The following is a 25,169-nucleotide window of genomic DNA, read 5'->3' as shown; positions in this document are numbered from 1 at the left end:
AATCTTTTAACCGTACCTGAACATCAGTAAGATGCATCGCAACATTCGTTTTGCGATCGTACCACAGGCCCAGATCGATCCCTTGCCGTAGAACTTCAATAGGCGGCTGAGCGCCGTACGTCTCGGCTTGCGGCATGCTGACGTCGTCCACAAACACCACACAATAGCAACCGATTGGGGGACCGAACACGCCTGTCGATTATACAAGTTTCCATAAAATGCATATTTTACGAATAAGAAAGGAATAGGTATTTAATAAGGAAAATTTGTATACACAGACAGACAGAAGAAGACCATAATCATTTAAAAATGATAAAAGAGCATACTTGAAAATAATATTGACTTATACAGCTTATAATACTATATAGAAACAATTAGAGTTTTTATGAGCATAAAATATATAGAACGTTTTATTTTAATAGTACTTACTTAATAGTAAGTAAGTAGGTACTACAAAGACAGGCCTCTATAAAGTTTTAATAAGACAAGAATGTATTTACAAACCTTTCCGTCTCTTATCCAATTTCCCCATAATAATGTCTTGTGTCTGATTGCAGTTTGTTTGTGCTGAGAATGCCATTATTAGAGCTTTATACACTTTCGTATCAACTCTCTTCACTAAATAATCCTAAAACCAACCAGGTATTAATTGCCTAATTTCTGATCCATTTTCAAATAATATACAACAACATAATACATTAAAATTAATTAGTATGATGATTAATTAGTATTAGTACAATTAGTTTGAACAGCAGGCCCCAACATGGAATATACCTACCGTTTGATATTAGGTATTACTTTTTCATAGTAAATGCATAACACGCATTGCCATTTGGCAAGCGGTTATAGAAAGGTAGTCTTTTTAATCGCTTGCCAATGGGCTCTACGAGTATCACATATTGGACATATACATGAACTATTTCTACAAGGAATTCTACATACAATAATATAAGAAGATTTTCCAGTGCCGGTGGGGCCAACCATCATCACTGCCTTATGGTGGGTCACCAACAATTTGAACAGCGCCAAGTATCGAACACTGTCCAGGGTTGTTACAAGGATCTGATTAGGAGGAGTATCACGACTAATGGGTGGAGCCGAGACGACGTCATCTTGCCAGGGCTTCCATTTACCTTTACCCTAAAAAGCAAGACGTACAATTCTGTTTATGACCTTCCTTTAGGTTATTTTTAATTTAATTTAATCAATTGACTAGTCTCGCTGATAGATGATGATGACCAAATCCAACGCAAAATATGATCGACTATCGCTTTCGTGTATTGGCTTCATTTTTATAATTTATAAATCTAAAATAGGGTTCCGCTATTTCACGTAGCAAAAATCCTTACCTCTTTGATGAAACGATAATCATAAACTGTTCCTTCTTTAGGCAGGGTAAATATGTACGCTTTTTCAGGCTTAGAAATTACTTTGGGATATCCCAAGGTTTCTCTGACCTAAAACAAACGCCACTTTAATGAAATCTAACAAATTAAATTAAATATTTAAATAACTAAATTATTTATCGATTTAACTAGTGAAGAGATGGGTTAAAATATGAAGGTATATAAACCTGCTCTGGGAATTCCTTCTCAAGTAGACCTCTAAATAACACGTCAAACTTAGGGCGACCATCGCTTTCCAAAGTCGCTCCTATGGACCAAATCGTTGAAAAGAAAAAGACTCCCTGTAATAAAAACGCAACGTTAAATATTTACGACCTAAATATAATGAGTAAACAACATAAGGTAAATTCAAACTTAATACAAGAAACATCAAAAACAAACAATGAAAAAACTGTTTCAAATTACCTCAAGTTGAGCTCTAATATCGAGGTCGGAAAGGCCTTCAACATATTTCTCATCTTGGAAATCGTCCATATAAGTATCAAAAAGCATCATACATGCATTTATTAAGTTACTACGTGACGTTACATACATTTGCTGAAAAATATTAGAAATAGTCTTAAAGTTTGAAAAAATTAAAATTTAAGTATGTATTTTGTTTTTGAAGATAGTATTTTACTTTGTGGCAAAGGTGATTTTATCATTTTCGATAGTAAAATTTAGCAACAAAATGTGACATAGTAAATGCTAAAGTATTACCTACTTGAGAATATAATATATCATAGGTATAATCTAAATGTCTTTTAAGCTTGTGAAAAGTATGTTTTATGAAACAATGCAGCATATTTCAACATGGTATGGTACCTTGACTTTCCCAGAAAGCTCAACAAGCCAAAGCAAAGGTGGCATGAAACGATTAAAAAGAATACGAATATAGTTGCGATTGAAGCCGTGCAAAGTTGCCGGGAGCGTATTGAGCCATGAATCCATCAAGCATTTCCAGCCCAGGCCCTTTGGCTCCATGTAAATCATACCGCAACGTGACACCTGAAAAAGATGAAAGTCCAAATTCACTGTCCACGCGCTCGAACGTTGGCGGAAACTATACTAAAATTTATGGAAATTACATTTTGAGTGATATTTACAAAATCATACAATACAAAAAACTTTGTTTGGAACGATTTCAATTGCACAAAAACTCGCGGACTGCATAGTGAAAAATGCAAATGTCATTCTCCATCCCATACAATTTTATTTTTCCTCTCATTGGTACGTGTACAGAAAAAGGTAAGGTCCGTCGCGTACTTTAAAATTGCGCATAGAACAAAATTCTTCTTTCTTTTTTTCTGTATATAAGAATATCATACTGTCGCAGGCGAAGCTGCTTCGAGGTCCATAGGCTCGAAGATGAGGTTGGTGGTGGGTGCAAGCTGGATGATCTCCCCACTCATAAGGCAAAGCTTCTTATTATCATCCAATACGGTGTTTAAATTTTCAATCCAGATCGCGTCTACTGGACCGTCAAAAATCAGCCACTTTCTGTATAACAAATAGCACTCGTTAAATATGGATAAAATAAAATTCCTATTTAGTTTTACAAAAGCATCATACGGAAGCTACATCCTCAGTTTGACATCATGACTTTTTGTTGTAACGAAACTGATGAACAATCATGTCACGAGACTGATCAGAAGACGTTCGTCTGCCAACATAATGGAATGCACTTGGGCATTTGAAAGTCAATCAGTCCACCACATTGACTTATCATTCAATCATATAGATTATAGATCAATCTGCAAAAATCTGGTCAGAAAACAAAGATTTAACTCGTGCTCACCTGAACCTTCCATGCTTTACTGTTACTGCTAGTTTACCTGTTATCATTAGTCGAAACCGCAAAAGCTCTGTAGCTGACAGCAAGAATGCCATCAGACCATTCGTGTGAGACAGGATCAAATTGTCCATACAGCTGTCCCATCGTTATGGACTTTGGATTTATGACCGTCCATTCTACTGCGTTCTCATTCATCAAACCCTGAATTGGTCATTGAAAGCAATAAATGGCAAACTACTAGTAGTACAAAAGCGTGAGAGTTGTTTTTATATGGTAAGTTACCTTTTCCGCAACCAATCCCAATGCATTACCAAGGGCGTGATAGCATTTGGTTTTCCCAGAGAAAGGAAATCCTACCAACATCAAACCATGTCTTACAAGAATCATTTCATAGAGCTGGAGAACCTATAAAAAGACTTAAGTACATCAAATAATATATCATTTAAAAGATCATCCTTATGCTGCTTTTAAAAAACCTTATTAAAGCACTAATCTTATGACTACTACTCAAAAGACAAGAAATTATTACTCACCTTTTCTATGAAGAAATCATTGGCTTGTAAATTAAGGGGTCCACATACTTCCTTCAAGCAAGCTATTAAATGTGGAAGACCTGCTTCTGGCAAAGGTAATCCAGGGAATAAGTCTCCTATGATACCCTATAATAGATTTAAAGGTTACCATAAAGTTTTACTACGTTTGAAAATATTTTATTACAGGATAAACTTAAATATTTAACTCTCTTGTCAGCGTACATAATAATAAAGTAATCGATGATGATGAATTACCATGAAAAGTGGCACGTCATGCTCTAAGAATTTGGGAAGATTGACGTCTTTAATGGAACGCAATAAAATAACATCTTCCACTTCATCAGGGTATCGCAGCTTCAGAGCACCGGCCGCGCGGAGTACCGATTTCACAGCGCGCATACCTGAATCAGAAATATGATGTTTGTAACATGACATCTTTGGACTTCATTATTTTGCTTCAGCTTTAGTTTATATACTATACTATGTAAACACTTATTATTAGATGTTGTATCGCTATGCAAAGTATTTATTTCTCAAAGGACATAGACCACCTTGGAACTTACATACACAAAGCATCAGGCAGGTTAGCTAGAAGAAGGCACACAATATGAGCATGACTGATCTGCTAATAAAAATTTACCGTAATCGTAATGGCTCTGGGACGAGAGCTGCTCGGAGCAGAGCTTGTAAGTGGCGACAATTTTGACGGCCAACGGTTTTGCATTGAGGTATCCGAATGCATACAGTTCTATCTCTGATATTAGCACATAGTCTGGCACCATCATAGCCACCGATCTGAATAACGCCTAAAAAAGAAAAAACCGCGTGGTAAAATAAACATCAAATTGTCAAGGGATTGTGGACAGATGGAATAACTACAAGTTCTTAAAGTGTGATTAATTAATATTTACCTTTAAATTATCCGGCAATTCTGATCTTCCAGCGTAACCAGGATTCATGGTGATGAAAACTGCGCAAGTTTTGTCCAAATTTAGCAAAGTCCCTTCGAATAGAAGTTCTGTTGCGCCGGAGTTGATTCCACGCTGGATGGATAAAATCTGCTGCGCTACCACGGACAGTACCTCGAGATCAATTCTATTGAACTCGTCAAAGCATGACCAAGCACCACATGATGCCAAACCCTAAAAATGTGTGATTTTAAGATTTTATACTTTAGATCCTCGGTATAAGCTAAATTTGAATCATTCGAATCCACTCAATAGAAGATGCCCTGACGTAACAATGTCTCTTTACTTTTGATTCAAAATGTCCGTGAAATGAAGCCGTCTCCTATTATTTGATTCCTCGAAGCAAACTGATCAATACTTTTATATAATTTTAGAAGATGCACGATATAATAATATGTAAGGGGTAAACGCACCTTGAAAAACTTGCCAAGAGCAAGGTAATCAAGACCATCGGAACAATTGAATACAACACACTGCTTTGCAACCGCTTTTGCCAAATCTTTAGTGGTCTCAGTCTTCCCGGTGCCAGCTGGCCCTTCGGGAGCTCCACCTATTAAAAGATTGGATCAATCAAAGTATCTATAAAATTAAAGCAAATTCTTACCTAAACATAATTGACGATGCATCTATAATCTAAATAAATACGGGTTCTATTTCTCGATATCCTTAATATTAAAAAAGAAAATAAAGGGTTTAAAATTTAATACCCTGATTAATAAGATAACACAAGCACAAAGACTAATAAGGTAAAGTCGGAGTCTTTAAATTCATATCCTGTAATAAATATACCTAAATTCAAATGTAGAGCTCCGAAGAGAGTCCTAAAACATCTGTCGGTTAGAGGCGTAACCACCAACCGACCAGTATTGCCCAGGTATTCGTAGCCATACATCAGTTGTGAATTGATCATGCGTGTTGCTATCTGCCAGCTATTGTCGTCTTCTTGCAACTGAAAGATTTTGTATATCAAAATGTAAAGTTTTAAGTTGTTGATAAAGTGTCCAACAATATGCAAATTTTAGTCAGTGGCGATTTTTTACTAACTCAATAAAAACATTTTGCGTGAGAGGATCCTGCGCGTGTTCAAAGAACCATTTGATCTAGTCTATGTGTTGCTCCAATTTTTAATGTAATGATTTGATTGTGATATATTTTTTAATGCCAAGTTAACATTATCAAATGTATACTTGCACCACCTACCTCTAATATCTATAGCTATATCCTTTGGACCATTATGGTTGCCTGGAAGAGATCGCTATGTAGCGATAAGGCCGCCAAATTGTACCTATATTTTGTTGAGCTTTGTATGTGTTTTTCTGTACTAATTTTGTGGTGTACAATAAAAGTATATTCATTCATTCATTCATTCATTATCTTTTATAATGATTGACCTTTTTATGCAGTTTTTATTTTTAATAAAGAAATACAAAATCGTACAGTAAAAAATAGCGCCTTTTTATGAGAATATTTTAACATTTTCAAATGTTTCACTTGCCTCCCAATAGTATCTAATCTGCGACAGCCAGTTAAAGTCATTGTCAAGTTGCACATTGAAGTCGATCAGTTCCATGAGCACATCTCTAGCATGCACATCCAGCACTACTAATGCACCTGCAACGGACGCTCAGTGTTGTTTAACTTACGTTCATTAGACGGAAACTACTCGCTCAAATTAGCTTAATTCCATGATCGATGAATTACTAATCGACGGAAGAGAATTATCATTATATGAGTCATCTTCAAAAATACATATGACTGGTTATGGGGTCCATTACACCATATATTTGGATGCCAGTTTTGCAGTCATTGCTGTAACTGACGGATAACCTTATGCGACAGACTGGATAATACGGAATGTGCTGATGCAGAACATATTACCGTCGAATGGATCTCTTAATCTAGGCTTTTGTAATACCATGAATTATTCACCCACGTAGTTGTACCAAACCCTACTTAAAACTCAAGTTAGAAGAATTAAGTGAAAAATGGAATAAAAAATACTGAACTGAATTAATTACCGAGAGTGATCCGGTTCTGTAAGCTAAGAGCACCGCGTACAAGATCTACGATTTTAGATATTTGGTAGTTGCACTTGTCCCAATAATCTCTCATGGCTTTGACGCTTATGTGAATCGCGTCTGTCACTTCAGATGTCCAAAACGTCATTGCTATGCATTGCACCTATGGAAAAACATCACTGATTACACTTACGTTATATCCTCCAATACTTGTTTTTCAGCCATAGTAAGCAGGGAAATAAATGTAATAGCATAACATTCGTCATGCAAGTTCCGCTGACACTGCAATGCTCGATGCTTCATTGTCAAATATTATATGTAGGGTAGGTATAAAATTAGACACTAAGTAACTGACATTTAAACGTACCTACAGTTCAATCTGCTAGGTATAAAAACTTGGAGAGTTTGCGTGAAGGTCTCTCCATAACTATCTACTTACTAAGAAAGGGTTTTAAAAACTCTATCCGAAGGAAGCTGGGGAAGTAAGATAATAATTTATTGTCAACTGTAGGTAAAAATAATACGAGTACCTACATTAACACTCAGTTTCTTCGATACGCAGATGCAGACCTAGAACAGCGCGAGGAGTATTGGTAAGACTTACGAGTACAAGCTACTTACAGCTTGTCCTGGCCAGATCAGGACCCATCGTTCGCGAGGACACTCCAAGTAGTTGTCGTATGAAAGTGCCACGACGTGGTGGACGGATGCTTTCATTGATTTCTCTAGTTCTAACAACCATTTTTCTACCTATTTTAGCAATAAAAAGATAATATTAAATTCTCTACCTGCCTGGTAAGCTTAGTATGGGTACTATAACACAGATTTTAGTAACCAATTTATTCCTATGATAGCGAGTTTAATTAAAATCAACAATTTCATTTCAGCTCCCGCGTAGAGGTGAAGCATTAATAAAAATGCTAAACTGAAATTCAACATTGCCAGTTTGCAGAGGTCTGGAGTTAAAAGTTTAAGTTATCGCGCTCACTGCAATCTATACTAATAAATAAAATTGGAGTGTCTGTCTGTAATTTCGAAATAACTACCGCATATTAAGGTCATATGGTTATTTGAACGATCTGAATCACACGTTTTTAAAAATTTTGTCTGTCTGTCTGTCTGTCTGTCTGTCTGTCTGTCTGTTTGTTTGAAAAGGCTAATCTTGGGAAAGGCTGAACCGATTTTGACGGGATTTTCACAGACAAGTAGAGAATTGACCAGGAAGTAACATAGGCTACTTTTTTAACCGACTTTCAAAAAGGGAGTTGTGTTTTTCTACCTATGTACACCGAAATCTCCGAGATTTCTGAACCGATTTGCGTCATTTCTTTTTTAATCGATAGAGGAACTTTGCGACATTGTTTCATAAAAAATTTGGAGTCCAACTCCTCAATCCTGATGCTGCAGGGGATCTGACCAATCCACGCGGGCGAAGCTGCGGGCATCAGCTAGTCTTCAATATCTTGGGTCTTTAGAGACAAAAAAGAAGAAGAGCAGTTTTGACAGCTGAATTCCTCTTGAATAATAATAGTAAATTCGACGTCTTTCACAGTCAAGGTTAAGTCTATTTAGTCATTCTCTATATTATAAACCTCTATAAGACAATACCTGTCCCCTTGCAGCCGCAGTGTTAATGGTCATCGTAAGTTGTACGACTTCTCCCTCCGAGGACTTCATGTGCGTCACCACCAAGTCCTCAGTGAAGTTAAGCTTTGCGATGCCCTCGAAGCACTTCTTGAGGTGAGGTTGTACACTGCAATATATGAACAAGTCACAACTTACAAACTTTGAAAATTATCCATCTTTAGGGTTTATGTGGACATTTTACCTCTGCGGCATCAGGATTGAGGAGCCCAAAGTTTAATGAAAACAAAGTAAGCATAACATACTTGGTATCTACAACATCAATTCAAATCAGCAGATCCTGAATACTCATGGTGTATGTGGGTAGTGCAATAGCAGCATCAAATTTGAGAATTTGGAACCCAGAACTAACTTTATCATGGGAACAAAATTCGTACGTACGCGTTATACCACCATTGATTTACATTTACTCGGTAACTAATTGATTTTTTAAATAAACTAGATACGTACCGCATTGGATCTTTAGTTTCAGAAAGGATTTCTAGAAGCTCGTCGTTGGACAGGAAGAAGAAGCGTGGGAAGTAAAGACGCTTCTTCTCGAGGTATGCGTTGAGGCCTCGCTGGACCATCTCCAGTAGATTATTGGATTTGCGCAGTCGATCCAGCATCTTATCTATGGTGATCACGTCTAACACCCTCGGTTCGGTATATGCAGCTTTCATTATTTCACGCCACATCTGTTATTCGAAAGAGTATAAATTAAATTAATCACCACAGGAGAAGGACAAACAATGGAAATTTTATTACTAGACTTTTGGAAGAGACTGACAGTCTATACGGTGAACATATTGCCAAAAATTGAGGAACCTTCAGGAATTGAATTTGTATCTTTTTGGTTATCACACCCTTATAGTGCCTTTAGACCACGGTCCTATCTCATTTAGGTCGTTTGTCTAATTCTTTGTACTCTGAAAACAACTGTTAGGATCCTTAGAAAATAAGTATTTTCATTAATAACACCAAAAAGTTTCTTGAAACACCCATTCGATGGATCAAAGCGTTGTATTTTACACATCACCTTATCGACTGCACTAAATCGGCGTCCTTCTTCTGGGATTTGCTGCTGAATGTCAGGAGACGAAAAGATAGGCTCCAAATACATCCATGTTGCTTGAACCTTCAACCATTCATCCAAAATTTCCTGAAGCAGTATTAGTTTTCCTTCCCAATCACTAAAATAGTTTTGTGATCATAATTTTTAGATATCATTTTTAAATTACAATTTTGTAGGTACTGTAAAAAGACACTTTACATGATAATCTCTTCAAACGGTTTTATGTATGGCGAATTCTTCATCGTCTGTGTTTTAACGATGTGGTCATCTAATAATAGCTGGATTTCATCTACACTTGACAAAATGTAAGTTCCGGTATCTCTGAAATCAGACTTGATTGATCACCAGTGATGAATTATTATTAGTATTTTATTGAATAAATAATAATTTAATCATTTATTTAAGAAATAATAATTAAATAACTAATAAGCAAGCAATGGAAATAGCAATAGGCAGGCAGTGTTTGTCGCAGAACCTATGGACGCTGGAGCCGAAGTGTTCTGGAGTGGAGACCACGTACCAGAAAGCGCAGTGTGGAATATCCTACAGCTGACTGGATTGACGGAAGGACTGTGAATGGTGACCGATCCAGGGAAGGCTTATATCTAGCAATGGACGCAAACAGGCCGATTGATTGATTCAAGAAGTATAAAGTCAAGTAATGTATTATTTAGAATATTACGTACTTGTAAGGCAAAATTTCGAACTTAAGTTCAGCCCATTCTTTTATCATTTTATCAAGTGCCTTTTCAAGGTTGTTTTCTTTCGTAGCTGCCTCTGAGATGCTCTCGAACTTTTCAATATAATCGACTAGATTAAAGTCAATAACTTTCGCTAGAGACAATTCTTCGTCTACAACGATCGGAAACCCGACGATGTCTGAAACTTTCTCCCAGTGCCTCGGTTTCATGCCAGGGTTACCAAGTGTTTGAATGATCGGCATGTGTGTCTTGAACTCCTCCATTTTCATTCTAAAAATGTATAAAGCAAAACTGATAAGTAAATAAGTGTCTCTATATTTTATTTATGCTTTGAATCTGTTACGTGCAAAGAAATTAACCAGGCAATGCGATGAATGAATCTCGAATTGGATCATTGGCAGCATTCTTCTTTTTTTGTGACAAAAATCCATCATGCATATCACCAGCCACGGGGGAACACGATGGTTATTTCTGAATTTTGACTCTTACCGACTAAAAACCTTACGAAGTTCCATCTCACCGCTGACGATGGAACACAAGGGGTCGGCAACTCCTCCTTACTCTGGCAGCGGGTGTCCGCCGAATCAGCCCACCACTGGAAAACTAGGTGCCCCCAAACACCGTTAAAGGCATGCAGAAACCACAGCACATAACATAGCCATACTGACTCTATTGATTCAATATGATTGTGCCCACCTGACTGATTGAGCTAATTGGAACGTAGCGGGAACATCTTGAAATGATTTTTCTAGTTTATACACAGTCTTATAAAAATAACTAACATCGCCTTCTATGTCTTCAGGGTCGAAGCTTCCTACCTATATAAAAAATAAACACGTTTAGAACAACTGCAGGTTTTATTTGTATGTATGTGTTTTTTATAAAAATGACCATTAATCATTGAAAAAAATTTACCCTTGCTGACATCCAAGTGTTATGTTTTTCTAAGAATTCATAACCTGCGTCGAATAATTTCTTGAACGGTACGAGTTTATCATAAATAGCTTTCCTTTTCGGATATTGCGATAGTTCCCATCCAAATGCGATTTCTTCTTCATTAAACTGGTCGATTTTAGATAAAGCGTTTGCTAACCTAAAAAAATTAAGCATAAATTTTTGACCGGCAAATTTAATTTAAATGATAATTACGAAAATATTCAGAAAATTTATTACTTTTCATCCAAACGTCGAGCGCGGGTCACGTATTTAGACAATTCATCGATGTCACCCCAATATTGGAGCTCTTCACCTTGAGCACTATAAATTTCTAAGTCATCGATGAATTTGGCAATTCGAACCTGTTGAAAAGTAAAACAAATTAGGTAGGTATATCCATCGTAATCATGAGTAATTTCTAGACATAAAAGTAGGTATGATAGCTTACTTGCAGTAACTCTTGATACTCAATTTTCTTTTGTTCACAAATTGCTTTGCATTCTTCAACTACTCCAGGCATGCGTCCATACCTATTCGTAACAATAACAATCACACTTAATATTATAAAGGAGAAAGTTTGTATGTGTGTGTGTGTGTGTGTGTGTGTGTATGTTTGTTACTCCTTCAAGCAAAAACTACTGGACGGATTGGGCTGAAATTTAGAATGAAGATAGATTATACCCTGGATTAGCACATAGGCTACTTTTTATCCCGGAAAATCAAAGAGTTCCCACGGGAATTTTAAAAAACCTACATCCACGCGAACGAAGTCGCGGGTATCAGCTAGTAATTTCATAAACTTATAAAAAATAATGTTTGTTTGTTCGTTATCTTCACGCATCGTTCATCCGATTGAGTTAAACTTTGCTTGAAGGTTTCTTATATGTAAAAGTTTCCAGGCACCAGCTATCTAGCCTACACTGAGTAATATTTACAGAGACTGTGAGTTTGTATGTGTTTGGAGGGTATAATCTCCGGATTTTACCTATTTGATAAATTCTTTCAACATTCGTAAGGTACCTACATTATTCCAGATTATACAATATCTAGGCTATTATATAATATTATAGCCTTCAAACTGGGCGCAGTATCTTAAAAAAATATTATAAGGGGTAGGTAAGTAGGAATAAGTTACCAGTGGAAGGACTGATTGTTCGCTTTCATTTCTAAAGGAGTGAACGCGGTATAATCGCTCAAGAATATAATATATCGCAACACGTTCCGTAGCTTATCCTCCATCACGTCAAGGAGTGTCGCTTCCACTTTTTTGTTGTATTCGATCAGGTCCATTAACGCGGCCGTATCTTGCGGTGGAGTGAGCAAAGTATTGGAAATCGATGAATATTCGTCGAAAATCCTTAAAAAGGAGTTGAAGTTCTTATAAATCGATGAGAAGCAGAAGTTTTGGCCGGAAACTATGGAAACCTGCTTGCTTAAAAATTTACTTATAATTTTGGACCCATGCTGGCTAATCACTGAGCACGAGTCTCCTCCTAGAAAGACAAGGTCATACCGAACACCACGCTCGCCGAGCGGTTTGGCAGACTTTTAACACAATCTTTGAAAACATTATGGAGAACTCTCAGGCTTGTGAGGGTTTCACGATGTTTTCCTTTTCCTTTAAATCAAGTGAATTTAATTGCATAACTCAAAAAAGTTTACGGTGCATGCCCGAGTCGCACCCTGGAACCCCCAAATAGGATGCTGAAGTATTAGCCACTAGCCCACTGCTATTATAATATTTTATAACTGCTAAGATATTATGCTATCACTAATCGTCAATTTCACCATGATAAGGCCATGATGTTAAATTGGTCATATCACGTAATGTACCGTAACTTGAATAATAAAATTAGTTCATTATGGCAACAAAGTTTCGTGGAAACTATTTGCTTTTCGAACGACAAGACGGCGGTGGTAGAATCATAAGAAACATCTGTCCTACGTGAAATAAATTAATTTTAAATTTTTGATTAACTGTTCTCAACATCGTACATTATGATTTTTTTACTATCGACATTATATAAATCGATATTACTTACGCTTTAATCATATTCTGGTAATCCTCAGTCATCCGTCTCAGTAACGTGTTAGCGAGCCTCGTGGCTGCCCCACGCAGCGTGTTAATTAGATCACCTCTCTGCATCCGGAACATTCCTATCACAATAGTCCCCTCTAACTTGGAAGGTATCTCCTTTGCCACGGTCACGTATTTGACAGCCTCTGTGCAGTATTCTTCGAAAGTTTTCTCGGGTACAGAGTTTATAAATCTTTCAACTTCATCTAGAGACTAAATTACAAAAAAAAACAATATTAGGTAAATACATCAATATTTATAAGGGGTTAAAATAGGATTTTGAAGAATTTCAACTAAGTACAAATGATTAAATCATTCGGAAGTATGGAAACACTAGCTGACGCCCGCGACTTCGTCCGCGTGGATTTAGGTTTATCGAAATCCCGTGGGAACCCTTTGGTTTTCCGGGATAAAAAGTAGCCTATGTGCTAATCCAGGATATTATCTATCTCCATTCCGAATTTCAGCCAAATCCGTCCAGTAGTTTTTGCGTGAAGGAGTAACAAACATACACACACACACACACACACACACACACACACACACACACACACACATACAAACTTTCGCCTTTATAATATTCGTGTGATGTATATTCTTCTATCTAAGTACTACTTGGAAATGAAAGCAAAACGAAACACGATAGTGCAAAATTGCAATCATCACTCTCGTCATCATCGTTAACCGATAGACGTCCACAACTGGATATAGGTATCTAGTGAGGACTTCCACACGCCCCGATCTTCCGCTGCCGCCGCCTGAATCCAGCGGCTCGCTGCAACTCGTTTGATGTCGTCTATCCACCTAGTGGGAGGTTAGCCAACGCTGTGGTATAAATTGCGAGTTCACTATTCTAGCATTTTGGGAGTTGGGGCCACAACCTCTAGATCGGTTTTTCGAACTAGGTATAAGCCCCGCCGATACACCTTCAGCTTCGCAACAGCTGTTTGGAGGTTTTGCAGTAAAATTTCAATACTTCCAAATAACACATAATTAATGAATTACCTCTCCATTGAGTAGACACACGAAGCTATCGAAATCTTGTACGCGCAGTTCAGGTCCAATTCTCTGTTCATTTATCAAATCAGCCACACTTGCTTTGTATTTCTCCACAATATCATTGTCAATTATAGGCTATGTTCAAGTAAAATACACGTATTAATTTTATTAATTGTAATAATATTAATTTGTTGAGTGGTTATCTGAATTATGGACTGACTGACATATCAACGTAAATACGTCTAATAGCTTATGATTTTATCTTTAAGGTCTCTTTATAACGTAGACCATTAAAAAGTGTTTTGAGTTGAATTGAATCTTCAAAACCTAAATGCACGCGGACGAAGCCGAATCGGACAATAGATTCTTTCAAAAAGAAAAAAATGCTGACTTATGAATCAATGGCAGCTTAAACACCCCCTCCTAAAAACAACTGTGAGATATCTAAAAGGATTTTTAAAAAATGCACGCTGATACGGGAAAAAGCTAGTTTATTATTTAGCAGTACGTAAAGCAAATTAATCATACCCGGAGAGTTGCTCTATTTGTAATAACATAGTCTTGATACAATAACGTCTCCAATCGCGGAGATTGTCTACATGCATCAATTATAAAGTCATATAAAAGGCACAGCTGATCGCGAAATTGCTTGAAAGTCGGTTCAAAGCCTATGGCGTCTTCTTTGAAGGCCAAATTGACAACAAACCCCTGATTCATTCCCTAGAAGGAATACAATAATAATTACTAAGTAGTAATTTAAGTAGTAGTAGAACTAATAATTTATAAATTATACTAGAACTTCTAAGATCCTTATTCATCTTAATTTCATGTATCAGGCGTATGGCTACTGCTATTAAATTAAAAAAAACCCTTTAACAGTCTCAAAATACCGCTTGAAGAGATTGATCGAATTTCGAAACAGCTAAGGCAAGGAACTAAGTACTTGCCTATTTTAAACAAAAGAAAATAATTTAAATGAGGTGCTGGGTAACAGAAGTAAACTTGTAACTTTTATTTATTTAAGTATTTTAGATTTTTTTTAAATTCTCAAACCACTAAGCAGCCAGATACTATTTAAATTATTATTATTCAAAACTATTTCTAATGAAAATGAACAGGGGAAAGTACAGAAAAACTCATGCGACATGCTTTGATTCAATATGTTTTGCCTTTCTATAAAATTTTGATAAGTACTGAGATATTGGGATTTAGTCTATTATAAGTCGTTTTTTTTAAATAAAAAATATAATATCTTTAACGGCATACCCCAACATCTAGGATGTAATCCGTGAAGTCCTTCATCGACTTAAGACACAGGGTCTGAAGGTTGTATGTCATGATGCAGGATAAACAGTTATAAAATTTCTTCATTCTGATTACTTGTTTCGGATCCGGAATCTGCTTTTTCTTACTGCCCTGATGAAAGGATTTTTTTTTAATAATTCCTCTTTTTCGTTTTCATTTGCTTCTATCAAGCATTGTAATAGATTATTATTTCTGGTACTATTTTTGGGGGCTCCGCAATTATTTTTACATAGAGCTTGTACCTATTATTATCTGAAAGCTTACAGGCTCATTGTATACCTACGTTTTGATGATTTTGAATCGTCATCATCATAATGCTAGATACTTAATGGTAATTTATTTTGCAGTTTTTCTGGTAAATCCTGCAACCGAGATATAATTGCAAGCGCCACAACAGGTTTAAGGCCGCCTGCATTGAAAATCTATGTTTAGAGAAACGTCAAGTCAGTGAATAGAACATAATGCACTCCCAAATATTTTTTTTAGGTAATTTATCAATCTTTTTGGCGGCTAGGTAAAGTGATGGGATCTGGTAAGTATCTACTTACGAGGATAGGCAACGTTGGTGCTACTTCCTTAAAAGAGGACTATGTTCAACAGTGAATGCATATTGACTGTGGATAATAATGACGATGACGACGAAGTGATGGGCAACGGCGGGGGTGGTTGTTCCATCCAGCAATTTTCGCACTCACATTTCAACACTCAACGTATGGTTTCGAGGATTGTAGATAAGAGAAGTAGGTAGAACCGCCCTTGAGCAGACACATCCCTGTTAGGTGCTGTTATCCAGGCTTTATACGTGATACCAAGTGAACAACACCGTAAATACCTGTAAAAAGACCGCCTGTAGAGTAGGCAGCCATTGCATCGACAGCACGTTCCCCGCCGCCTCGATGTGGCGCTTGCACACGAAGCAGAAGTCTTGTAGCTCGTATGCCTCGTTAGTCGTCATTATGTCCTTCATGCTGATCAACCGCAGGTCACTAAAGGAAGGTTTTAAATCTTAAAATCCAGTTTTTAGTGGAACATAAATTATATCGCTTGCTATTTAATTAGGAATGTGCTTTTTTTTATATTCTGATACAAGTTAGCCCTTGACTGCTATCTCACCTGATGGTAAGTGATGATGAAGTCTAAGATGGGAGTGGCTAATTTTAAAATGGATACGGTAGTTACCTACATTAAATCCATACCTACCCTTGATCAGGTAAGTATTTAGTCAACTCATAAACCAAGCGATATGGGTTTGAAAATACCTATGTTTAACAATTACCTATAACAACGCCCAAATAGGTGGCCGAAGTCTTAACTATCACTGCTTGTCAACAAAATCCGTGAAAGGTCACAGATTCAAAAATCTGATGGGCAGGTTCAAAAAACCGATAGAGACGTTAGGGTCACAACTCACAAGGTACTGGAATGGTGACCTCGCGCCGGGAAGCGCAGCGTTGGAAAACCTCCTAGATGGGCGGAGGAAGTCGCAAGAGGCCGCTGGATTCAGGCGTCGTAAGACCGTGGCTTTTTTGTATGGATGGATGTCATGGATGTCTGTCTGTTGTTGATGATGATGATGATTGAACGTTATATATAAGGAAATTACTTATATTGTTTCCACCAAATCTGTAGCACTTGGGCTACGCACGGGTTGACGCTATGCAGGTTCTTATGCAAGTAACTCCTAGCGACTGCGTAGCGGTTTCGCCAAGCATCGTCTTTCAAAGCCAACTCTCTCTTCAATGGTGTATCTTCGTCATCTAGGGATTCTTCCTGCAGTATAAAGTTATAAATTAGTTAAAACTTGAAACCCTACAGATTATTCAAAACCGCGATATGAATTCGCAACGCGTGACATCGCGTTATGTGTTCCAAATTCCATGCCTTGAAGCGGTTAGTAACTGGACTTTTATGAGGCTAAATCTAACCGTATTAGGATCCTTCAGTACGAAATCGACGATAGCCTTTTTCATGCTCATCATAAAATCTTCACGCATTTCATCTGTGGCCGTAAGTAGACATTCTCTCCATTTTTTTAGTTTTATTGATATTAAATTGTGAACTCTGCAAAAGGGGTTTAATATGTATCTATTATTTCGAAAAACTTAATGGATCTTAAAATAGGAATAGTATGTGTATAGAAATCCTTAGGTATAAGGATTTCTATACACATACTCATAGTAGGTATTCGTGGTAGACTCGAATAGGTACAACAAATACCTACTACAATAATAATTGTGTAGGTAGATGAATATTTTAAAAATGAAACGTCCGATTTTCAGCGGCACAGGCGAGCAGGGAATCAACTGTAAAACCGAACGATTGAATAAACCCAGGTGGTTTAGCCGATTGGTCTCGCTGAATGAAAGTCGAACATATTCATTCTAATATTATAAATGCAAGTGTCCGTCATTCTGTTACCTTTTCACGGCCCATCCGCTTAACCGATTTTGACAAATTGGTTGACGTTTTGTAACTTATTCATTAAAATGCCTAATCACATGTGCCGGCCCATTTTTCCATAGCATAATGCTCTCAAAGGTGTGTGAAGTTTGGCAAACCGCACTGGGCCAGTTTGACAGACTATAGCCTAAACCCTTCTTTCTCATTTCGAAAGGAGGCCGGGGCACGGCGGCGATGAATTTATGATGATGATGTGCTGACCCAGCTATGTGTATCTCAACCTTTACAATCAGCACCAAGGGAATAACCGTTACAACTACACCAGCTCACCGTAAAATCATTTTATTATCCAGCGGTGCAACATGTATAGTGTCTATGCCGTATCGCAAATAGTAATAATATCTCAACATATTCTTTTCCTCGCCCGACGGAATTGCATCACCATCTTCACCAGGAGCCGATTGGCATATCAGATTCATTAACTTCGCTCTGAAATCTTCCCTGGCTTTTCTCATAGCTGTAAAGCTCTGCATCACTAGAGTTTAGGGATATTTGAACGTGTTTTACAAGAAAAATAAATACCTTCTTTACAATAAGTACAATTTGAGACACTAAAAAATTCTGAAATGGGGTAGCCAATTAGATAGGTTAGTTACCTAGGTTTCTAGTAGGTTTCCTTTTCATGATTTCCGTACCATCGTACAAGATATTTTATCACTGTGGAGATATAATATGTGGTGTGTGGTAGTTAGGTCTGTGCAGATTTTTTTAATTTGCATTGCGATCATTTTGAAATTCGGCGTCTTGGTTTTTAGGGTTTCGTACCCAAAGAATAAAAACGGAGCCCTATTATTATTAAAGTGGCAATAGCTGTGAAAATTTCAACTCTCGACCTTTACGGTTTATAAGATACAACCCGCTGACAGATTGACGGACAGGCGGATAGCGAAGGCTTCGTAATAGGGTCTCGTTGTTATCCAGGAAGCCTAAAAACTACCAAGTAACCTGCTTGTTATCATTACTTCATAAAATGTTATTTATCAAAATGTTTTAATTTACCGCTGGATCTTTTTCTAGGACCTCCTTTAGAAGCTTGTAATTTCGCCGCCTTTGTCGTAGGCGGGGGTAGTTTCAAAATTTCCATTGGAAGTGAAAACAGGGGTCGAGTCTTAATTTTAAAGTCTTCCGGCATCTGAGTTTTTGGTATTTTGGGCAGTTTAACATCGGAAGACGAAGGTCCGGGCTGTCCCTTTTTACGCGTTGGCTTACCTCGCTGCATATTCTATTTCTTATTATACCTACTGACTGAAACAATAAAACTATAATAATTAAATTATTGTTAACTGCATAAACCATAACATATACCTATATAAATTATATAAAAATACTAGCTGATGCCCACGACTTCGTCCGCGTGGATTTAGGTTTTGAAATCCCGTGGGAACTCTTTGATTTTCCATGATAAAAAGTAGCCTATGTGCTAATCCAGGATATTATCTATTTCCATTCCCAGCCAAATCTGGACGGTAGTTTTTGCGTGAAAGAGTAACAAACATGCACATGTATACACATACACACAAACTTTCGATTTTAATAATTAGTGTGGTTATATAGTGTGAAGTCAAATGTAAAGTACATTTTGTATTTTACACCCCCCTCTTGTCTGGCTTTACAAAAATTAGCCAATGTCAAGTTTGTAGTTATTTGTAACAAGTTAGTTAAACTATACAATTATGGACCCCGTCTGTGCCGGCGCTCGCCGACATACGCACGGCACTTAGAGCGCTTTCCAGTCAGTTTTAACAAAAAAAACACTCCAAAAAGGTAGAGCACGCCCGCCAGCCAACACCAACACACACGAAGTCCTCGTATTTTACACAGCTATGTATAAAAATGAAGGACTTCGTCTGTGATGGCGTTTGCTGGCGCGCGTGCTGTGCTTGTTTGGAGTGTTTTTTTTTTTTTGTTAAGAGTGGCTGGTTTTTGTGTTAGTTGGTGTTTTTTGGTGGTGGAACTGACTGGGAAGCGCTCTAAAGGGGCGCCGTGCGTATGTCGGCGGGCGCCGGCGCAGACGGAGTCCATACTTGTATGTAATTCAATAACTTGAAAATATCACAAACTTGACATTGGCTACTCAGAGTAAAGCCAGATTTAAAGAAAAAAAATAAACGTTTTGGTAAAAGAACTGTCAAGCGTCAAAGTCAATTTGACAAATGGCTCAAATGTCAATATGACACATGACACTGTCAATTTCTTCATCCTCAATTTGATATTGTGAAATGTGAATTTCAGTTTCTAATTATATTTTACTTGTGTATTGTGATATTTTGTGAATAACTGTGCAATTATAAATAATTTAATTGTAAGTCTACTTCAACCTTACTGTAGCATTCAGCTCCATAAACTTTTAATTGAAACCGATCTTACCTTCTAAAGTGAATACCTAACCGCAGTATCCTGGTTTTAATTATTGTTAAATATTAGATCTAGGAAAGTAATAGCTTAATTTTAATTGAATTAACGATAAATAAATTACTATTAACTAACTAAATAAATAATTTGAAACTTGTTGAGATCGATGAAGAAACTGTTATTGATTTTTCCATGGCAACAAGCTTACTTTTTTTTAATAAAGCTTCCAGCCAATGATAACTTTTCCATCAAAAAAGTTTATCTTATAATAGTTTTAGTAGGTTTACAAATCTATCCCGTGAATTTAAAAAAAAAACTTTATCAAGTTATATACTACTCTCTAACGAGAGATCTTTATAGTGCCAAATTTTTATTTCAAAATATGCAAAACACTCGTTTTTATGTAATATAGCAAACTTTGTGCTTTTATAGGATCTAAAGTTTATAAATTATGAAGCAAGCAGTCAAATCCTATTCTATGGTAATTTGTTTTGAATACAATACCTACCAGCTTAGCAATAGCAATGTATTATAACTGCTACTCAGCTCTTGCCTTAGCCTAGCTATAGTAAAGTTTGTCCTTGATATAACGTAACAACTATAGCTCATGATGTCATAATAGCCCAGCCATAACAAAATGATTAAGGCCCACTACTAAATCACATAAGACTAAAGTTGGTCTGTTTTATTAACCTTCATACTAAAGTCTACTCATTAATTTTAAACAGTGATCTTGTAGTGATATTTACTTAAGTTTTTCAGTGTATGAATCAGTAAAAATATTGTTCAAAGTTTAAACTAAGCATTGTATCATAGTGTTTGAGTGCAACTAATAGAATAAAAGGAACACAGCTGTAGTCATCATTATTATGTCTTATTGAGTGAGCATTACCCATTATCAGAACTTTAGAGCACAGTCTCACTAGGTATAATTTAGTTTTTAGCTTACTGTTTGTCTTAATAAAGGTTATTTTGTAAATAAGCACTAAGTAGGTTACCTCTTTGCAGGTAAATTGGTACTAACACATACCAAAAATAGTTCCAAGTCAATAATTAATGTACATGTTCATAAAGAAACAGGCGAAATTTCCAATACCTAATTACTTAATTGTATTGGCAGTTGGGATTAGACACTAGATACTTTATAATAGGACCCTTAAACATGATACAATTTCACAATTCTTACACTATGGTGGCTACAAACATGTTACAGCAAATCCCAGCTTTGTAGAACTAGAGTAATGGAACTCTCTGTTAGATCCTGATTTGACGATATGTCATATATTAGGATATGGTGATGTAAAATCAAAGCAAAATAGGGGTTTTTTTTTTAAATTAAGGGAATTTAAGACTACCTGCATCAAATGTACTAACATTTGATGCCTACCAGTAATGTTGAGGCCTAAACGTTTTGTTAGAAGTTCCCTATTTATTGTGAACCGTGGGTTTAATCTGTTTGCTTATGCACCATACAGGCTTGAGATTTTCAGCTCCATGCTATAATACCCAGTGAGACTGTGCTCTTAGATTCTAATGTGATCTGATAAAGTTAACTATAATTTAATGGTCTCTAATTTCAGATGATACTACAACTGGTCAGGAGACTTCACATTAGTCCCGGTTGCCGCGCCGCTGAGTCCTCACTGCTGGCTAAGTTGAGGAAGAAGACTGGCTACACTATAGCTAACTGCAAAAAGGCACTCGAAATGAATAACAATGATTCTGATAAGGTGAATTTGTAGTGTTCTGCAATTTGCACATTAGATAATGTTTAAACCAGTTGTTGTCACCTCTTCTTTCCTATTGTAATGGAGTGTCATATTTAAACATTGTCTGATATAGTTAGTAGTAACACTGTTAATGTTAAATCAAACAAACTTCTAAGATTCAACACATTACACATAGTATAGAGAGAAGTGGAGCTAAAGCCTGGGTTGGCATTTGAGTGTTTTACTTTTGCATGTTTTTATTAAAAAAATTTAACAGTTGTACATGTTTTTAATTCTGTTTCAAAATGCTCTTTTTTCTCCAACCCTGGCTAAAGAGCATCTTTTTGATAACAAATTGGTATAGTGAAAACAAGTCAGATAGGAGATTCAAAGAATGCACAGCAGCTTTGCTATATCAAAGTTAATAAAGCAAGTTGTTATGAAAAAGACACTACTGCTTGCTTCCACTCAACTCTGCAGCGGTGCATTGTGCCTAAGCAGTTTCAAGTTTCAAAAGCTGTTAGAAAATTTAATCAAATGTTATGCATCCAGTAATCCTTAACATAATTTTCAAGTTAAGTAGTTAATTATGACTTTAACATAAGTACTAATATTTGACTAATTTTACTTATTCTTATGCTGATTAATTATTATTATTATTGTAGATGACACTATACATATATTGCAAGTAAGATTTTAGTGTTATAACACAGCCTTTTTACCTCACTTTTATGTAATAAAAAACAAATTTTTATTTAGGTATGTATTGGTTACAGGCAGAAGCATGGTTGAACGAACAAGCTCAAGCCATGGGCTGGGCCAAAGCCACTAAGCTGGCCGGGCGAAAGGCTCTCCAAGGTCTCGTGGCTGTGAAGTACGATAAGAGCCATGGGGCTCTGGTAGAACTCAACTGTGAGACAGACTTTGTGGCTAAAAATGACAAGTTCCAAAAGGTTCTGGAAGATGCAACATTGGCATGTTACAAGTTTGCACATACTCACTTGCAATCCAAGGGACATATCACAAAGGTAAGTTATATTTTTCCCATCTTACTAATAAAAATTTATGCATTACTTACACATGTATTTCTGCCATACATTTGATGTGTAAAAATCATGACTGAATAGTGAATAAATCTTTATTAGTAAGAACCCTAGTAATTTTGCAATTTTTTATTATTCCAAAGGAGTTTTGTTTTTAATTTTGTCAATTTAGTAAATACTGTGTATTACCCAGTTTAACTAGAAACCTAAGAGTTGAAATCTTGTTCTCTTAGCTGTACATGTACTGAGTTGAATGGAAAAGATTTGGCAATCCACCAAATTGTTATTCCAACCAAACTACTACCATGATGTGATTGATGGAAAAGGGGCACAACCAAAGCAATGAAGAATGCGACAGAGAAAAATTAACAGATTGATTAATTTAATTTAAATTCTTGGGTTACAGTTGGAGTTAGACAGTGAGCAACTTGGAAACTTATCAGCTGAAGGAGGCAAAAAGATGTCAGAAGTACTGGCGCTGTTTATTGGATCTGTCGGGGAAAACGCCATCCTACGACGAGCAGAGTGCTGGAAAGCGAATAGCAAAGACGTAAAAATTACTGCCTACACCCACCCAGCACCGGCTACACCCAGCGATTATTCTACGGGTAAATATGGAGCTCTATTGGCTTACAAACAACCCAATGACATAGAAGATGTTGGTAAACAGATATGCCAACATATTGTCGGATGTGCGCCGAGAAAAATAGGTGACAAAGAAAAAGACAAACCAGCCAAGAACTCTGATGATGAGACCTGTCTCATATTCCAGGAGTATTTGTTAGACCCTTCCTATACAGTTGATGAAGTTCTACAGAGTAATAAAGTTGAAGTTCTAGATTACGTAAGGTTCTCATGCGGTGAAGTACCAGAAGCTGAAATGCCAGGTGTTGAGAAACAGCCATTAGACACAGTTCAGACCCTTCAGTAATAGTTATTGTTAGAGGCAAATCATTTGACTTATCAGCTGTAATAGAAATGAAGTTAATAGGTAATAAATTTATTTGTCGAACAATAAACTATTTTTTATGAAGTATATCACTTTAAAAAATTGATTTACATAAAAGTGAATAAAATGCAGTGCCTAAATATTAGTATGGTAACAAAATTCATCATGATTGTTGCTTGTATCTGCAGAAAGTGCCTTTTGACCCTTTCCATAGAAATTTCCTGCAATCCTTTTTCCAATACATGGCTATTTGAGAAGGTTCGAAATCATAACCGTGATAGTGGAGAACTTCAGGTGATACAACGTGTAATGCGTACGTATTTCGTTCTCTTGTTCTAAAAGGCATTATTACAGCTGGTCGTAGAAAGCGCCCAGACCAAGGACAAATGGCAGCCAGTTTAGGCGCCGAAACTGGATTACCACTGTTCAAATTTAATTGTTGTAAATTATTAGAAAGTCGAAGTTCTTCTACAGCACCAGTAAAAGATTGTGCAGAGCGCAAAGGCAGTGGTCTGGCATTTTGATTCTCAGAATTATTTTGGAAGCCAACAGTTGATAACGATTTTTTCATTACATTAAGACTTTCTTTTGGTTTTTTGTCCTCATTCTCACTCTCCTTATCTAAAACATCATCGGTGTACATTGTATTAAATTATTTACTGTAAAAGTTTCACTAGAAATATGCTTTTTAAATATTATAATCAACAAAGAGTGGAATCTGGAATCAACATGTTTTAAATTTTTTTCATATAGGTATCAAAATCATTCGATTGTTGTCAAGAGAGTCAATAAAAAATATTTTTTTAAGTTTTTACTTCAAAACAAAGAGGACAGAGTTCTAATTTAGAGACAAAAATCTCTAAATTAGAACTATGTACCTACTTCTTTATTATGTACGCCACCTATCTTTTTTTGTAATTGAAATAAAAACAGATAGATTTTTATTCAAACAAACTTTTACAAGTACTTTTGAATCGTCAAATGCATCTGCCACTGCTGGTTCATAATGCTTGTCCTACCGAGAAGAAGAGACAGCAAGAAACTCGACGGTTGCACTTTTCAAAGATTCGACGATAATGTCATATCGTGCTAATCTAGTAAGTATCGTAATTTGACAATTACGTGATGATTGCAATCACCTCTGAATGGCCGACACTTTCTTAGTATTTGCTGAAATACATTTTTGCAGCAAGAATACCTACTATGAATTCAGCCAATCACAACAATAATTATTGCGAGTG

The 25,169-nt window shown here is 36.5% G+C and overlaps 2 protein-coding genes across 7 annotated transcripts in view; one reads left to right on the top strand and one right to left on the bottom strand.

Annotated features, from left to right (window-relative positions):
* LOC123865250 (dynein axonemal heavy chain 7) overlaps window positions 1-20,653 on the bottom strand; it is a 42,026-nt gene extending 21,373 nt beyond the window's left edge. For both annotated transcript variants that reach the window (XM_045906210.1, XM_045906202.1), the window contains exons 1-39: window positions 20,243-20,653; window positions 18,875-19,120; window positions 18,146-18,350; window positions 17,341-17,476; window positions 17,019-17,185; window positions 16,248-16,401; window positions 15,377-15,526; window positions 14,639-14,830; window positions 14,117-14,245; window positions 13,077-13,324; window positions 12,170-12,391; window positions 11,483-11,564; window positions 11,272-11,396; window positions 11,014-11,191; window positions 10,795-10,916; window positions 10,084-10,368; window positions 9,596-9,718; window positions 9,362-9,515; window positions 8,794-9,020; window positions 8,308-8,452; window positions 7,321-7,449; window positions 6,700-6,862; window positions 6,177-6,292; window positions 5,471-5,630; window positions 5,095-5,231; window positions 4,625-4,855; window positions 4,354-4,519; window positions 3,969-4,114; window positions 3,714-3,839; window positions 3,463-3,585; window positions 3,221-3,381; window positions 2,714-2,885; window positions 2,211-2,393; window positions 1,812-1,943; window positions 1,574-1,687; window positions 1,350-1,457; window positions 943-1,140; window positions 505-628; window positions 17-192 (exon numbers count right to left, since the gene is read on the bottom strand). In XM_045906210.1, the coding sequence (XP_045762166.1) occupies window positions 17-192; window positions 505-628; window positions 943-1,140; window positions 1,350-1,457; window positions 1,574-1,687; window positions 1,812-1,943; window positions 2,211-2,393; window positions 2,714-2,885; window positions 3,221-3,381; window positions 3,463-3,585; window positions 3,714-3,839; window positions 3,969-4,114; window positions 4,354-4,519; window positions 4,625-4,855; window positions 5,095-5,231; window positions 5,471-5,630; window positions 6,177-6,292; window positions 6,700-6,862; window positions 7,321-7,449; window positions 8,308-8,452; window positions 8,794-9,020; window positions 9,362-9,515; window positions 9,596-9,718; window positions 10,084-10,368; window positions 10,795-10,916; window positions 11,014-11,191; window positions 11,272-11,396; window positions 11,483-11,564; window positions 12,170-12,391; window positions 13,077-13,324; window positions 14,117-14,245; window positions 14,639-14,830; window positions 15,377-15,526; window positions 16,248-16,401; window positions 17,019-17,185; window positions 17,341-17,476; window positions 18,146-18,350; window positions 18,875-19,094 (6,129 nt within the window). In that variant the 5' untranslated portion in view covers window positions 19,095-19,120; window positions 20,243-20,653. The remainder of the gene's footprint in view (window positions 1-16; window positions 193-504; window positions 629-942; window positions 1,141-1,349; window positions 1,458-1,573; window positions 1,688-1,811; window positions 1,944-2,210; window positions 2,394-2,713; window positions 2,886-3,220; window positions 3,382-3,462; window positions 3,586-3,713; window positions 3,840-3,968; window positions 4,115-4,353; window positions 4,520-4,624; window positions 4,856-5,094; window positions 5,232-5,470; window positions 5,631-6,176; window positions 6,293-6,699; window positions 6,863-7,320; window positions 7,450-8,307; window positions 8,453-8,793; window positions 9,021-9,361; window positions 9,516-9,595; window positions 9,719-10,083; window positions 10,369-10,794; window positions 10,917-11,013; window positions 11,192-11,271; window positions 11,397-11,482; window positions 11,565-12,169; window positions 12,392-13,076; window positions 13,325-14,116; window positions 14,246-14,638; window positions 14,831-15,376; window positions 15,527-16,247; window positions 16,402-17,018; window positions 17,186-17,340; window positions 17,477-18,145; window positions 18,351-18,874; window positions 19,121-20,242) is intronic.
* Window positions 20,039-23,994, top strand: LOC123865369 (elongation factor Ts, mitochondrial). 5 transcript variants are annotated; one of them, XM_045906368.1, is made up of 5 exons: window positions 20,049-20,177; window positions 20,660-20,708; window positions 21,808-21,957; window positions 22,713-22,964; window positions 23,386-23,994. In XM_045906368.1, exons 2-5 carry the CDS (start codon window positions 20,679-20,681, stop codon window positions 23,908-23,910), a joined length of 957 nt encoding a protein of 318 aa, XP_045762324.1. In that variant the 5' UTR covers window positions 20,049-20,177; window positions 20,660-20,678; the 3' UTR covers window positions 23,911-23,994. The 5 variants fall into 5 exon arrangements, with proteins under 5 accessions (XP_045762331.1, XP_045762324.1, XP_045762354.1 ...); XM_045906398.1 differs by lacking the exon at window positions 20,660-20,708 and adding an exon at window positions 20,982-21,108 and having other exon boundaries at window positions 20,057-20,177; XM_045906391.1 differs by lacking the exon at window positions 20,660-20,708 and adding an exon at window positions 20,956-21,108 and having other exon boundaries at window positions 20,058-20,177.
* Window positions 23,995-25,169: the final 1,175 nt, after the last annotated feature.

Source organism: Maniola jurtina, chromosome 1 (assembly GCF_905333055.1).
Source record: "Maniola jurtina chromosome 1, ilManJurt1.1, whole genome shotgun sequence".
NCBI lineage: Eukaryota > Metazoa > Arthropoda > Insecta > Lepidoptera > Nymphalidae > Maniola > Maniola jurtina.
Note: the sequence above shows the minus strand (reverse complement) of the source record. Positions and strands in the feature narration are given on the sequence as shown.

Bases quoted from the DNA above. Each gene is read 5' to 3' on its own strand.
- LOC123865369 (XM_045906368.1), top strand. From the start codon at position 20,679: ATGAAGCAAGCAGTCAAATCCTATTCTATG. The intron at 20,709-21,807 runs GTAATTTGTTTT...CTCTAATTTCAG, and splicing joins CAGTCAAATCCTATTCTATG to ATGATACTACAACTGGTCAG. The intron at 22,965-23,385 runs GTAAGTTATATT...CTTGGGTTACAG, and splicing joins CCAAGGGACATATCACAAAG to TTGGAGTTAGACAGTGAGCA.